This window comes from Sturnus vulgaris, chromosome 5, assembly GCF_052056855.1.
Source record: "Sturnus vulgaris isolate bStuVul1 chromosome 5, bStuVul1.hap1, whole genome shotgun sequence".
NCBI classification, from domain to species: Eukaryota; Metazoa; Chordata; class Aves; order Passeriformes; family Sturnidae; genus Sturnus; species Sturnus vulgaris.
The window spans coordinates 4,778,407-4,791,535 of NC_142247.1; the positions used below are offsets into that span (position 1 = coordinate 4,778,407).

The 13,129-nt window shown below is 47.2% G+C and overlaps 1 protein-coding gene across 3 annotated transcripts in view; it reads left to right on the plus strand.

Annotated features, from left to right (window-relative positions):
• The window catches only part of SLC6A12 (solute carrier family 6 member 12), a 45,532-nt gene that overhangs the window by 18,139 nt on the left and 14,264 nt on the right, over positions 1-13,129 (plus strand). For all 3 annotated transcript variants that reach the window (XM_088164658.1, XM_088164659.1, XM_014869981.2), the window contains 9 exons: positions 902-1,036; positions 1,320-1,460; positions 2,832-2,919; positions 4,480-4,612; positions 7,455-7,589; positions 9,056-9,159; positions 10,601-10,725; positions 10,996-11,108; positions 11,800-11,937. In XM_088164658.1, coding sequence (XP_088020784.1) covers positions 902-1,036; positions 1,320-1,460; positions 2,832-2,919; positions 4,480-4,612; positions 7,455-7,589; positions 9,056-9,159; positions 10,601-10,725; positions 10,996-11,108; positions 11,800-11,937 — 1,112 coding nt within the window. The remainder of the gene's footprint in view (positions 1-901; positions 1,037-1,319; positions 1,461-2,831; positions 2,920-4,479; positions 4,613-7,454; positions 7,590-9,055; positions 9,160-10,600; positions 10,726-10,995; positions 11,109-11,799; positions 11,938-13,129) is intronic.

Genomic DNA, 13,129 nt, shown 5'->3' on the forward strand with positions numbered 1-13,129 from the left:
TTTGAGCAGACTTGTGAGTGTATTTGATGTTTTGGTTTGGCAGCATAACTGAAAAGGTGCAAAAAAGTTTCAGACAGCCGAAACAGAGCACTAAACCATTTTTTCAGGGCATTAAATTTTTTTGTTATTATTATTTTTTTCTTTTCTTATGCTTAGTTTATATTGGTCATTGTTTTGGGGAAAAAGCCTTGCTCTTTCTTTCCTTCCTCTTCCATCTTGACAAGGGTTAATCTGAGGGCCATTTCAAGCTGATTTCTATTCAGACATTTCTCTACATTTTAGCAACAAATGGATTTTGAACATAGTCGTTAAACTTCTTCATTTTGGAAATGCTGGAAAGATATTCTTTCCCTATTTCCATTCTTCTGGTGCAATCTGCTTTCCAAATTTGACGTGAAATATGTCTCAAGTAAATTTATATCCTGGCAAATTTATTACTTACTAAGAAATGTCACCAGCCTCCAGGTTTGTATCCTCTGGGCAAGTGGGAGTTTTGCTGTGACTCTCATGAAAGGCAGAACAAATGTGGTTATGTGAAACAAGGGCTTATTTTGTTCACCCCATTCCTGCTGGAATGAGGTCAGGAACATGAAGCAGGGAGAACTTCTTCAGCACTATCTTTTTTTAGCTCCTTGCCTGGCTATTCCTTACCTCTAGGTTTTGGCCCACACCAAATGCAGAAGTAATGCAGTAGCACAAGACAGAGCACCCTTGTATTTTTTTTCTGAGAAATTATGGTGATGGAGATCTTGTTTCTTTAGCAGACATTGCACAGTTAGTTTAGAGAAATATTTATGTTTATGTAGCTGATTCCAGCTGTGGTCCAAGGTACCTGGCAAGAGGTTTAAAGGATAAGGTTTTTGAGGAGGTTTCTGAGGCAGCATTTTACCCCTCTCTGCAGGAGCCTTCCTCATCCCTTACCTCATCTTCCTCTTCACCTGTGGGATCCCCCTGTTCTTCCTGGAGACGGCGCTGGGGCAGTACACGAGCCAGGGAGGGGTGACTGCCTGGAGAAAGATCTGTCCCATCTTTGAAGGTCAGTCAAGTTACAAGATTTACTGACAACACTTTCTAACAATTAGTGACTCACATAGTTTTTTTGATATATCATTATTCTTTTTTTTTTCTTTCTCCTTTATTCTCCCTCCCTTTCTCTCTCTCCCAGCCTTGTTATTCCTCCTGCTGCCTGCTGTGTGTGCAGAGGTGTTGGTGTTGCATCCTTCTTATCTGTGTGACCTGGGTCTTTGTTTGGGGTTAAGACTCATGTGTTGGGAGTTGGTTGTCAATCCCATCCTCACCTCCTTTGCTTTTATTCACAGGAATTGGATATGCCTCCCAAATCATTGTGGGATATCTGAATATCTACTACATCATCATCCTGTCCTGGGCACTCTTCTACCTGTTCAGCTCCTTCACTTCAGTGCTACCATGGGCCAGCTGCAATAACCCCTGGAACTCAGGTACACCTTTCCTTGGCCAGCTTCTAGCTTCTTTCCAATTCTCAGAAATTATTTAGGTTTTATTGAAAATATTTTTTTTTTGTTTGGACAAGAAGCTCTCATGAGGCACCATGTGATGTCACCAAAAAATAGGCATTTTCTGGCAGCACAAGAGATGGATGGTAGTTGTCAAGCCAATCTAGAGCCCTCCTCATGTGGCAGGAGCTTTTTATTAGCTCTGGTTTCCTTACTCTACCCCATTCCTGAGGAGTTACTGGGGCAGTTGTTGCCAGTGCCTGAACAGTTTCCTCTGTGCACTCAGCTTTTGGGTAAACCAGGCCACGCCTGCACTGTAGGATCTTGCCACTTCAGGTCTCCCAATGAAGGAAGCAGTAACACAAAGCTCTAAGGGCACTCTTTTCCTGGTTAAGCACATCCATACAGCCTCCATACCATTATATTCACCAGGGGTCTCATCACTTCGTGCTCACAGTTCACTTAACTCTGCCCTACAGAGAAGACCTAGCTTTGGCTTTTCTCGAGGCACTTGGGCTGAGCCTGGGAAGATGGGGTAGATGTGAGGTAATCCTCATGAATATCCTTGTCAGGACTTTTTTAGCATGTTGAACAGGTTGTTTTGCTCGGCAGCAACTTGGTTCCCTCCCTTTTTCTCCTGCGTCAGATGGTTAATTTCTGCAATTAGTTAAATTTCTCTACCCTGCGGGCCTTTCACTCATAGCTCCCTCTGCCCTTTCATCCCAGCAGAAGTAACCAGCCTTTTAAAAAGCTGATCCAATTCCTTCAGCTCTCCCAGAATGGATTTGTTTCTAAGGAAAGCTACATACATATGTTCTCTTAACATAGAGAAGCTTCCCAGCAACAGCTGGATTTCCTTGGTTTTCCTGTCTTTTGCTGGCAAAATGCAAGATGAGGTGCATTGGATGTGTGGCATCTCCTCTGTTTTTAGTTATTTCATGCTTTGTAACAGGGTCGGGGATGGCAAAGGAGAACATGAAGGCTTCTGTGGTGTGTGCATGCGTGGACAGGGAATGATCTGGAAAGAGAATGGGGTTTTCTATCCTGACTACTTGTAGTCTCTATCCCTCGATAATCTATATTTTACAGCCATCTGTTTTCAATTTGGCAGGGACTTGTTCTCTCCTTCCCCTCTTCCCTTCCTGAAGCCCCTCTAGTAACTGCTGCATTGGGATTCATCTCTGGGGAAAGCCAGAGTTTAATGAGATACAAAAATTCACTGAGATGCTCTGTAGCACAAGATGAAGGATCTGTGTGCTGCCAGAGTGAGGGTTAGGGTCCAGAGGGGAAGGAACATCCCTCATGGAGGAGCCCTAGAGAATTTCTCACCTCATCAGCTTCCTTTTCTTTTGGTAGATCTCTGTGTGGACATTCTGAATAGATCCGGCCTGGACAACAGGACCTATCCTGCGAACACCACCTCCTCAATCATTGAGTTTTGGGAGTATGTGATTGCTTTCCCTCTGTTCAGGCTCTCTCTCATCCAAAGGCTCCAGCTGCAGGACTCCCTGGGCGGGGGGCTGTGTGTCTGCAGGAGCAAGTGAGGTGCCACGTGTCAGATCTGCACACGGGGAGCACAAGGAGCTGCCGAGGAGATGGGCACAGAGCCCAGGGTGTGAGGACTGGGCACACCCCAGAGGCAGCTCACAGTGTGCCTGCCCAGGGGTGCTCATGTGCACCTTGAGGGTGTGTTCCCTTTCTGGCACCGAGGTGCCTGGGTGAGTGTAGCCACTGAAAGAGGCACCAAAAGCAGGTGAGGGCTTGCTGCAAGCAGGGGTACATGTGCTGGGTGTTGCAGGTTGGCAAGAAAACATGAGAGGCCAGGGCAGACTGAGCAGTCCTCCACAGTGAAACACGGAGGGGAAAAACTGCCTTTCACCTTCTTTTGACCCAGTCCTGCTTGCTGTCTAAGGGAAGTGATCCATCAGGCTGCTCAGGATCATTCCTGGAGAGCAGGGATCTGAGATGCATGCATGAGATGCCAGAGAAGAATTTACGGAAAGTGGAGAATTTTGACAAATTTGGAGCTGGAGACACTAAAATACAATCTGAGGGGTCTTGCAGCAGGCCAATGTCCCAGACAGGATCATCAGAGCACTCTGGAGAGGTTGAAATGACTGCTGGTGCCCCCCAACCACTCCACATGCTACAGAGGAAAGTCTTATAGAGAAGAGGGATGTCAAGGACTCAGCTTCAGCTGAGTTTGGGGTTTTTTCCCCATTTCTGTCTCCTGAAGTACCTTTGAAAGGGTTGACTGTCCTTTGTCTGTTGCTGCCATCACAGGGCACATAGAAGACTATATGTGCCTATGGTTGCAGAAAAAGTCTGCACAGTTCTGGCCCCCTCTCCTGCCCTGCTCCTTGCACATACTATTTAGTGAGAGCTGAGACCCCTCTGAAACAGTTATTTGGGTTTTCTGTAGATAGGGCAAGGGGACACTGAGGGAAATGGTTTTAAGCAGAATTTGCAGAGGAGTTGTAAGTGTGGGCTTGGGCTTCTGCGAAGTGCATGAGCTGCAATGCTGAGCTGTTGTGTGGCCTGCCTTCATGATGGTGAATCTCCAAGGAAGGAGGCTGAGGGAAGGGCATGGGAATCATAAAGATAATTTATGGTACATATAAGGTGTCTGTAGCATATGGGGAAGAAGAATGGTGGCCATGGGCTGCCAGTGGCTTTGGTGGCCTGCTTTGGATTGAGTTGTCTCTGCTGGGGAGCTGCCAGGCTCAGGGAGCAGTGGGGAGCAGATGTTGATTTTGTGTAGTGTGGGTCTGATGGGCATGGAGAGTGGGAGGGTTTGGGTCAGCTACAGGACATGGTGGAGCAGAGATGAGTAGAGAGGGGAGCTTTGAGCAGAGCTGGGCCAATTTGCATGGCTGGGAGCCTTGGGCAGATGTGTTGTAGATAGGCAGTTAAGTGTTTGGATGGGGTAATATGGGAAAGGTCTGTATGGGTGAGTGGGGTCTGGAGTGTTAATGCTTCTCTCCCTGTCCCTGGACACCGGCAGGAAGCGAGTCCTGGGGCTCACGGATGGTATTCACAGACTGGGCACTGTGCGCTGGGAGCTGGCTCTGTGTCTCCTGCTGGCGTGGATCATCTGCTACTTCTGCATCTGGAAAGGGGTCAAGTCCACAGGCAAAGTAGGAATGGAGATTATCTTCCAGTCCATAAGCCTCCTTGTACCCATCTTATATTTCTTCCCCAATCTTTTTTCCTTTTTCATGAAGTAGAGGCAGGAGAGACAGCACAAAAGTGAAACCTAAAACCTGTTGAGGCCATACTGATATACACTAGTTGTGTTTGAACTCTAAGAGGAAGAATAAATGAGTAGGTCCATCAGGGAGGGGAGAATGGGGAAAGAATTGGGAACTGAGGGGCGTTTTGAGTCACATTTTCACTTGCAGATACCCACAGTGACTGGTGGATTCTCTTCAAGTGCCCTTGGGAATCAGCCACTCACAGTGTGTTGTCCTGCTGTGGCTTGAGGGTGTTTTCAACAAGATCCTCTGCAGTGGCAGACTTCCCATCCCTGGCAATAATTAAACACTTGAGCAAAACAGACAAGCTGCTGCCTGTAACCAGCTCAGAGAATAGATAATGAATCTCTCTTGCTTTTTTATCCTGCAAACACTTGGGGTGGGAGAAGTGTCCTTGTTCTTTCTTTTGTGCTCTTTCTGAATCTGGAGGTTTTGGGTCAGTTGGTCACTTCCTGCATTTTGCTAATGAGGCTGGAGCCAATGCTTCCTCCTGATGTTTATCCTGTAGAGCAGATGGACTGGTTTTCCTTTTGGAGTGAATGAGTGATCGATGCCTTGGGCTGGGTGTTAGGGACACTGCCATGGCCTTGGCTTGCTCAGGACCTCTTTCATTCCTGGAGCTGCAATGAGATGGGTGGATCATTAATGATGACTGATGGTTAATGATTAGCCCTATGGTTATCCAGGGTATGTCCCAATAGCAAAGGGAGGGAACCAATTTCTGCAACAGATTTCTTCCTTCAAATCACCGTCTCGACTCTTCAGAAATGTTCCCTTTCATATTTGACACCTGTGTTTCAGTGTCAAATCCCATCTGCTAACTTAAAACTGCACTGGACACCCATTGCAACAGAATGAAATAACAGCTTGCTCCCTTGACTAGATTTTTCCCAGTTTTTGCTGGTGCTGACTTGTTGTCCATCATTTCTGAAGGAAGGAGGGCCAGACTCCACCTTTATGGGGAGAGGGGATGGATGGATGGATGATCTGCATTTTAAACCTTGAATCTCTGATGCCCCCTAATTTGAATACCACTGTGCCATCTTCACAAGAGAGATTGGGTGTGAGAGGCTGTGTGACCTGCATGGAAGAATAATTAAGTCACCTGAGGTTCTCTTTAGCTCTCAGCCTTCCCTACTGAGTTTCTCCTTTGCCTGGTGCTTCCTCAGTGTGCAAAATGTAACCTGCACAGGAAGAAAGCTAAAGTAGGCTGGTTTAGCTGACTTGGCTTGGCAAAACCAGACCAGAAAGTGAGAGAAAACAGTGACCACATACAGTAAATGGAATGGTCTTCCTGAGACTATGGAAGATTTTTCCATCACAACTTTTAGGGTATAGGGCTATTGGCTATTTACTAGCCAGGTGTTATGGACATGGTGCAACAATAAGAAAGGGGTTTTCTGTCCTCAAATATACTACAAGTCAAACAGGCCAGTTGTCTTCTCTGAAGACAGTAATTTTGAGCATTACAGGGGCATTGTCAAAAAAAATCAACTGCTTCCCTCTTTTTCTGACAATATACTAATATACAAGTGTTAGGAAAGACCCAAGAATTCTGAGTAGGTGCATAATTTTGTTCAACAGCTCCAGCTTAAACAGGAGGTTGTGCTTGCCTGAGAGGCTGCTCTAATCACATAACTCTGCCAGATCCTTATGTTTCTGCTTCTGTGATTTAAGGGATCCAAACTTAAAGAAACCATAGTGACCTCAGGACAATAATTTCAAATAACTCCATAAAGACTCATTTTCTTTTAAAAGCCTTTTTCTTTTATTCATTTTGCTCCATGTTTCTCTTCCTTATGTATTCAGCTGTTGTGCATAAATGTTCCTTAAAAGTGATTTCTGAAGGTAGATTTTAATACTTGTGCCCAAAGGAGTGCCATTATCATTCAATCAGGGAACAGCAAAGTACCATGTACTGTGACTTATTTGACCAATTATCACTAAGCACAAAAAAATACCATTTCAGGCCCATCGCTATGAATCCATGGAGTAAACAAGCCTCCACATTACTTAGATAAATTTTAGTAATGAATAAATTTTAGGAAGTTTCATCTTGCTCACAAATATTTTGCAAGTAGAAAAAAAGAATATGTTATGTTAGATAAATGGTTTAAAGACTATTAATTCTACTGTAATATTTATTTATATCACACACAAAAAGAAGTAAAAATAGGTACAAAAATAATGGTCTACATTTTCTTTAAAGGCTTTGAGTTGCCCCCATTTTTTAGCTGTGAGCTCAGAGGCATTGAAGGGATGGGAGTGACGCACGAGCACTTCTGGAAATGAGACCCCTCATAGGTGTCTCAAATTGGACATCAAAAGTTGATATTTCATTTGGAAAGCTCTTGCTGTGCATAGGACCATTTTAATAACTCATTAAAACTCAGTGACAGAAAGAGATCTGGGTTTCTTCTGCAGCTCTAGAAAGATGAAGGGAACAGCTGGAGAGCAGGGAAATTACTGACTCTAAAGAGAAAACAAAGCAGAGCAACCAGTGGCAAAGTCTTGGATGAAGAACAAAATGCAGATTAACTAAACCACCAGTGAGATGTAACCTTGATTCATTTCTTTCCCACCCCTCTTCTATGTTAGCAGCAGCAGCTACAGCCAACAGCAGAGTGAGGGAGGTTTGCTGGGGTGGGGGCCTGCAGATGAGATGAAGTGATGCTTGTCCCCTTCCCTGCTGACCCTCTCTCCTCTTGTTTCCCTGCCCCTGCAGGTCGTTTACTTCACTGCCACCTTCCCATATGTGATGCTCCTCATCCTGCTGGTTCGAGGGGTGATGCTGCCAGGGGCTGCTGAAGGGATCATCTTCTACCTGAAGCCAGACATCTCCAGGCTGGCAGACCCACAGGTGAGGGGTGGTGTCAAGGAAATGCTGGCCACAAGAATGTTCTCAATGCTCTGGCCTTTGGAGCTGAGCATCTAGCTGTCATCTATGAAAGGAGGTCAGGGAACCAGGATGCTTAAAACTTCTGAGAGGGGTCTAGCCCCCCTACATAGTGCATTCTTTTTGCTCGTGGTCTGCAGCATGTGGGTATATTAGGTCATTTCCACTCATGGGCTCAGCAAAACCAGAAGAGTATATAAAATATTTAGCATGTAACAGATAGTTTTTCTGGCTGTTAAATGCAGATAATTAAGGGACGGGTTATATAATCTATCACTTTTAATTTTTTTTCTGGCCTGGTTAGCATTTTGGCTCCATCAGGGCTCTCCCAGGACATGTGGGGTCCCTGTGCTTGCAGAGACCAAAGGCATGCATATAACGTGGGCTGTGACCAGCTGGGTTCCCTTCACTTGTCCTGGGGGCTGGTCCCACCTGCCTAGGGCAGGGGCTGGCCAAAGGGTCAATCCCTGCTGCCAGTCATTGGAGCTCGGGGAAACCCTCAGTGAGATCCTGCTGCTGAGATGAGGCAGAAGGCAGGGCTTTGCTTCATGTGAGATGTGTGTCTGAAGGGCTCCTGTGTACATGCCTATGTGTGAGAAATCAGTGTGAACTCAGGCAGCAGTGCCTGGGCTGGGATTCTTTGAAGGCTACCAAATTCCAACTGCCTGGATGTTTGCACCTGGAGGCTGCTTAGGGGAAAAAGTGGGGAACCTGGAGACCATCAGAAAGGTGGGCTGTTTCCTTGCCTACCTAAAACTCCCAGCTCAGGGCTTTCCCTGGGACTGTGTGAGAGCAGAGCTGCAGCTCAGCCCACAGTTCAGCTCTCCATGGAGGAGAGGGCTGGAGCAGTGATGAGAAACCCCACTCAGCTTTCCCCGTGGAATGCCAGAGCAAAGGGGAACCTGGGTGTGTGATACCCCACTGGTCTGCAATCTCTCATCCCAGCAATATTCTGCCCTTCACTGTGCACTGTGGCCTCAGAGAGGTGGGAAACTAGATCTGGGAGCAGGGAAGGGAGTACACAGATTGTTGATCACACTCTCATTTGGGGTGACTCAACAGTGGCTCTGCAAGAAGATTAATCATCTGGGCCATCCATATAGGGACCACAGACATCTGTAGTGAAAGCTTCAGATGGAGCCATGCTATCAGGGATGTCACTCTACCCTAAATGCAAAGGTGTGGGGTGGAGAAATGGTGTCACCTTGAGTGGGATGTGAAAATATGGTCTCCTCTAGAGCATTTTCCTAAAGAGTTTCCAGTTCTATAGCTCAGTTTTCCCAGATAGTATCCCAGACTCTTCATTCACTGTAGATCCCCTTTCTGTCTCACAGGGTTTGTTCTCCATGACTGGAGGAGTTATTGTTGACAGGGCACAGCCATTTGTTTATTTTATTGCCAGGTCTGGAGACTGACCTTCTCTGTTCCAGGTCTGGATGGATGCAGGCACTCAAATCCTCTTCTCTTATGCCATCTGTGAGGGGTGCCTGACAGCTCTGGGCAGCTACAACAAATACACCAACAACTGTTACAGGTAGGAAGAGCCTGGTCTCCTCATTTCCTTGTGGAAATTTTCTCAGATATCACAGAGCTGCATCAGAGACAGGCTCTGTCCCTGGGGGAGACCTTGGGTCGTGCTGCTGTGACTAACAAGCTGCTCAGAGTGCAGAAGCTGCAGAGGACTCAGCACAGGGATGGAGAATGGCTGAGGAAAGAGAGGAGTCCAGAAAATGGCTTTAATAGTGCTCTCCTGCACGAGTCAGTGTGGAAATGAGAGACTGGAGGAGGGGGAGGAATGAAAATGGAGAGTGTCTCCAGCCACTGTGTAGACAGCACAGTCTATTTTGACAGAGTGAGTGGGCAGGGGTTACATGGCCAGCTCTGCCATCACTTGCTAGGCAGGGGAGGTGGTACAAAGATGATGCCTGGGCCCCCTGTCTCCAGTGCTTTACTACCATCAGAGTAATGTACTGCCAGTGGCCTTCTGATCCCATCAAGGAGATTAATCAAGTCTGTCTGGCCTTCTCCTTGCCCTTGGATTACAGATTCATTTTATCCATGACCTGACATGGAGCTCAGTGGAGTCATCATGACCATTTTTGACACCCTCTACAGAGCCCTGAGAAGCAGGGACTTTGCTATTCTTTCACATATTGCTCCAGCACAGATGGTAAAACGGAATTGTGCTTGGGAGACATCAATCACTGCTCCTTCTGTTCTCCTATAGGTGCTGCCATGGCTATTGGTTGAGCAGTTAATACTTTTTCCTGGCTCTCCCAAAACATTTCAGTCACTAAGGAAATGATGTGCTGACACCTTCCTCTAATTTCTTAGGTGTGGTGCTGGCAGCTTAGCTCTGGGTGTACCAGATGTGGGCACAGTGCCTGCCCCATAGCAGCTGATGCTGTGGGTCAACTCTGGCAGCTGCCCAGGCAAGATCCAGGGGTGTGGGGCTTCCAGCCCAGAGTGCTACCCAATTTTCACAAGGACCAAGTGCACAGAAGTTTCAGGACAAGTAGCATAGCACATCCCAGCCTCCATCTGAGCATAGCTGATAAAGACAGAGTAAAGACTGCCCTTGTCATTGAGGATTTTTATTATCCTATTACCCTTGTTTTACTAGACCTGCTGAACCTGTGTGTCTTCTTGTTTCAGATACTACTCCTTCTTCAAGTTTCCTTTTGCAACCTCTTTTCTCGTTTTCTCTGTTGTTTTTTCCTATTCTCTGGACTCTTGTCATTTTTTTACTGCTATGTGCTGTGGTTGTGCCCCATTCCCCTGCTGTGCCATGTATAGTCCTATAAGTCTTGAACCCTTGGCTCTGCTCTGAGCTTTTTACTTCTGAGGGGTTCAAGAACTACATTGCTGTTTCTTGGTAGTGCTGTCTAGCTCGGGAAGCTGAGCACAAACATGATCCTAAGAGGATCCATTCTACAGCAGGAAATCCCCATTTCTCTCTGGTCTCCTTCCTGCAGGGACTGCATCATTCTCTGCTCCCTGAACAGTGCTACCAGCTTTGTTGCTGGCTTTGCCATTTTCTCTGTGCTGGGCTTCATGGCTCGAGAGCAGGGTGTACCTATTTCAGAAGTGGCCGAATCAGGTACGTTTTTCTGGGAGACTTCAGAACCAAGGGAAAACATTCAGGAACAGCCTGAAGGGGAGGGCACTCTTCTGAGGTGAAACCCAGAATATTCTTTACATCCTCTATTACTATGGGTGTCTGCAGGACCAGTACTCCTCAACACAGCTTTCAGCTGAGGGTGGGCAAGGAGCTGTGGCAATAGGAGCTTTGAAGAAGTATGTGAACTTACTCTGTGCTGCAGGTGGTGGTGTGAGGGACACACGTGGTCATCCTGTGGTCTGTTGGCAGGTCCTGGCCTGGCTTTCATAGCGTATCCAACAGCAGTAACAATGATGCCTGTGTCTCAGCTCTGGTCCTGCCTCTTCTTCCTCATGCTGATCTTCTTGGGACTTGACAGCCAGGTACAACAAACCCCCCTGCTCATCTAACAGGCAGGTGCCTGTCCCCACCCTGAGCATTCCCCACAGTCATTGGAAAGGATAAGGTGGGTCTGTGCTTTGCTGGTACCTTAAATATGTTCTCTACATTGTATGCAGCACTTTGACACTGTGGAAGCTCAGAGCTGGGGCCAATGGCAGGCCAGTGGTTATGTGAGCTGGCATCTTCTCCCTGTGTGTGTGAGGATGACCCAGCTACATCCCCCCAAAACTGTGCAGCCTGCAGAATGAGACCCAGCACAGAACAGGGCAATCTGGGATGGGGAATTGATTTTCTCCCAGCTGCATCCCACCAGAACAATCCCTGTGTCCTCTTCTCACAGGTGTGCCCATGTTTTACATCCCATGCCCCTGTTATGCCAGGAACAAACCCTGTGGAATTCAGTGTGCAACTCTGCTGCTGGCACAAGGGGAGCAGAGGTGTCCTGCATGTCCACTGGGCAGGTGTTTTGCTCTGTTACACCTCAGCCCCTGTGCCTGGATAATCAGGTCTTTTTCCTCTGTTTCTGCTGGCCTTTGGTGGAAGCAAGACAGATGAAAAGAAAAAATGAAAAAATAAGGATTTGAGTGGTGGGAGGACTAAAAGGACAGTGAGAGGAAGTGCGTGCTTGGGAAGGGAGAGACGCTGATTTCTCTGACCTGTTTTCTTCTGCAGTTTGTCTGTGTGGAAAGCATGGTGACAGCTATTATTGACATGTTCCCAGGAGTGTTTCGGAAGAAGGGACGTCGGGAGCTGCTGATCCTGGCCATTGCAGTCATAGGCTACCTGCTGGGCTTATTGCTGGTCACTGAGGTGAGTAAGGAGTAGCTGGGTTGTACAGCTGAGCACCAAACCCCTGCTACACAGCTCTGGAGGTCTGGGCAGAGGCAGCAAGCTTGTCTTCAATGCTGTTAATTGTGTCTCATTTCTAATGCATTAGCTGGTGTCTCTCACAGCCAGTGCTGCTTTGGCTCCGTGTGACACTGGTCCACTCACTGCATCACTGAGCCTTCCAGAGATCCTGGTCCCACAGCCCAGAGAGGCTGCCTGACACATGGTTTTGTGCAAATACCAGACCTGGGAGCTAAAACAAGACGAGCAGTTTGAAAACAAGCTCCTCTAAGGGCAGCGATCATTTGCTGGCTGCTTTCCACACAAAGCAGAGCAGCAGGAGAGGAGCCTGGGGGGTAATGGCTGTGCCATAACCCTGCTGGAGCCCATGGGAAGTCTGTGATCCCGGAACTAGGAGGAGCAGAGCTGTGCTGGTGTGATGCCATGCACACAGTGTTTGCACTGCTCTGCAGCTAAAAGCTGCACCTCTTCCTGCATGGTGCTGTGCTGTGCTCTGTGTGTACCACAAGCTTGGGTGAGGGTCTTAGCACTCCTGTGATGCCTCCATGAGCTCTGTAGTGACAGCTGATTCCTGTTAAATCCGAGGCACAGATGAATGATCCTCCAGCAGGACCCTGGCTAAGGATCTGCTGAAGGCAACACCTACTTTAATCAATGTGTGTGACACTGTGTCTAGAGCCCTTCAGCATTGTTTGAAAGCATCTTCTTGACCTAGGGACACTTTCTCTTGGAGAAATCACGTGAAAATTATCCATGGGCCTGTACAGGTAGCTGATGGCAACTGTGCGGGGCTCAGCTCCAAGTCAGAGGCAGCAGGAAAGCCACATACCCCTGCCATTGCAGAACTTGGAACTTGTGCAGTATGTAAGGTTGGATGAAGGTAAAATGAGGTATCTGAATATCCTTGCTCAAGATCACAATGTTTTGGGTATGAAGTTCTGCATTACATGGTCTTTCAAAAATGATTTTGGGAACTCCCTAACAGTTTTAAAACAACCAAACAAACCAGCTCCTGCTCTTATGCACAAAGAAGCCAGCCTAGGCCAACAGTATCATAAAATGGGCATGAAAAACTCTCCTGCCACCAGGCTTGACTGTGTTTTTGGAACAGAATGAGGGCAGCCCCAAGAGAAGGCTCTTCTCCCACCTGATC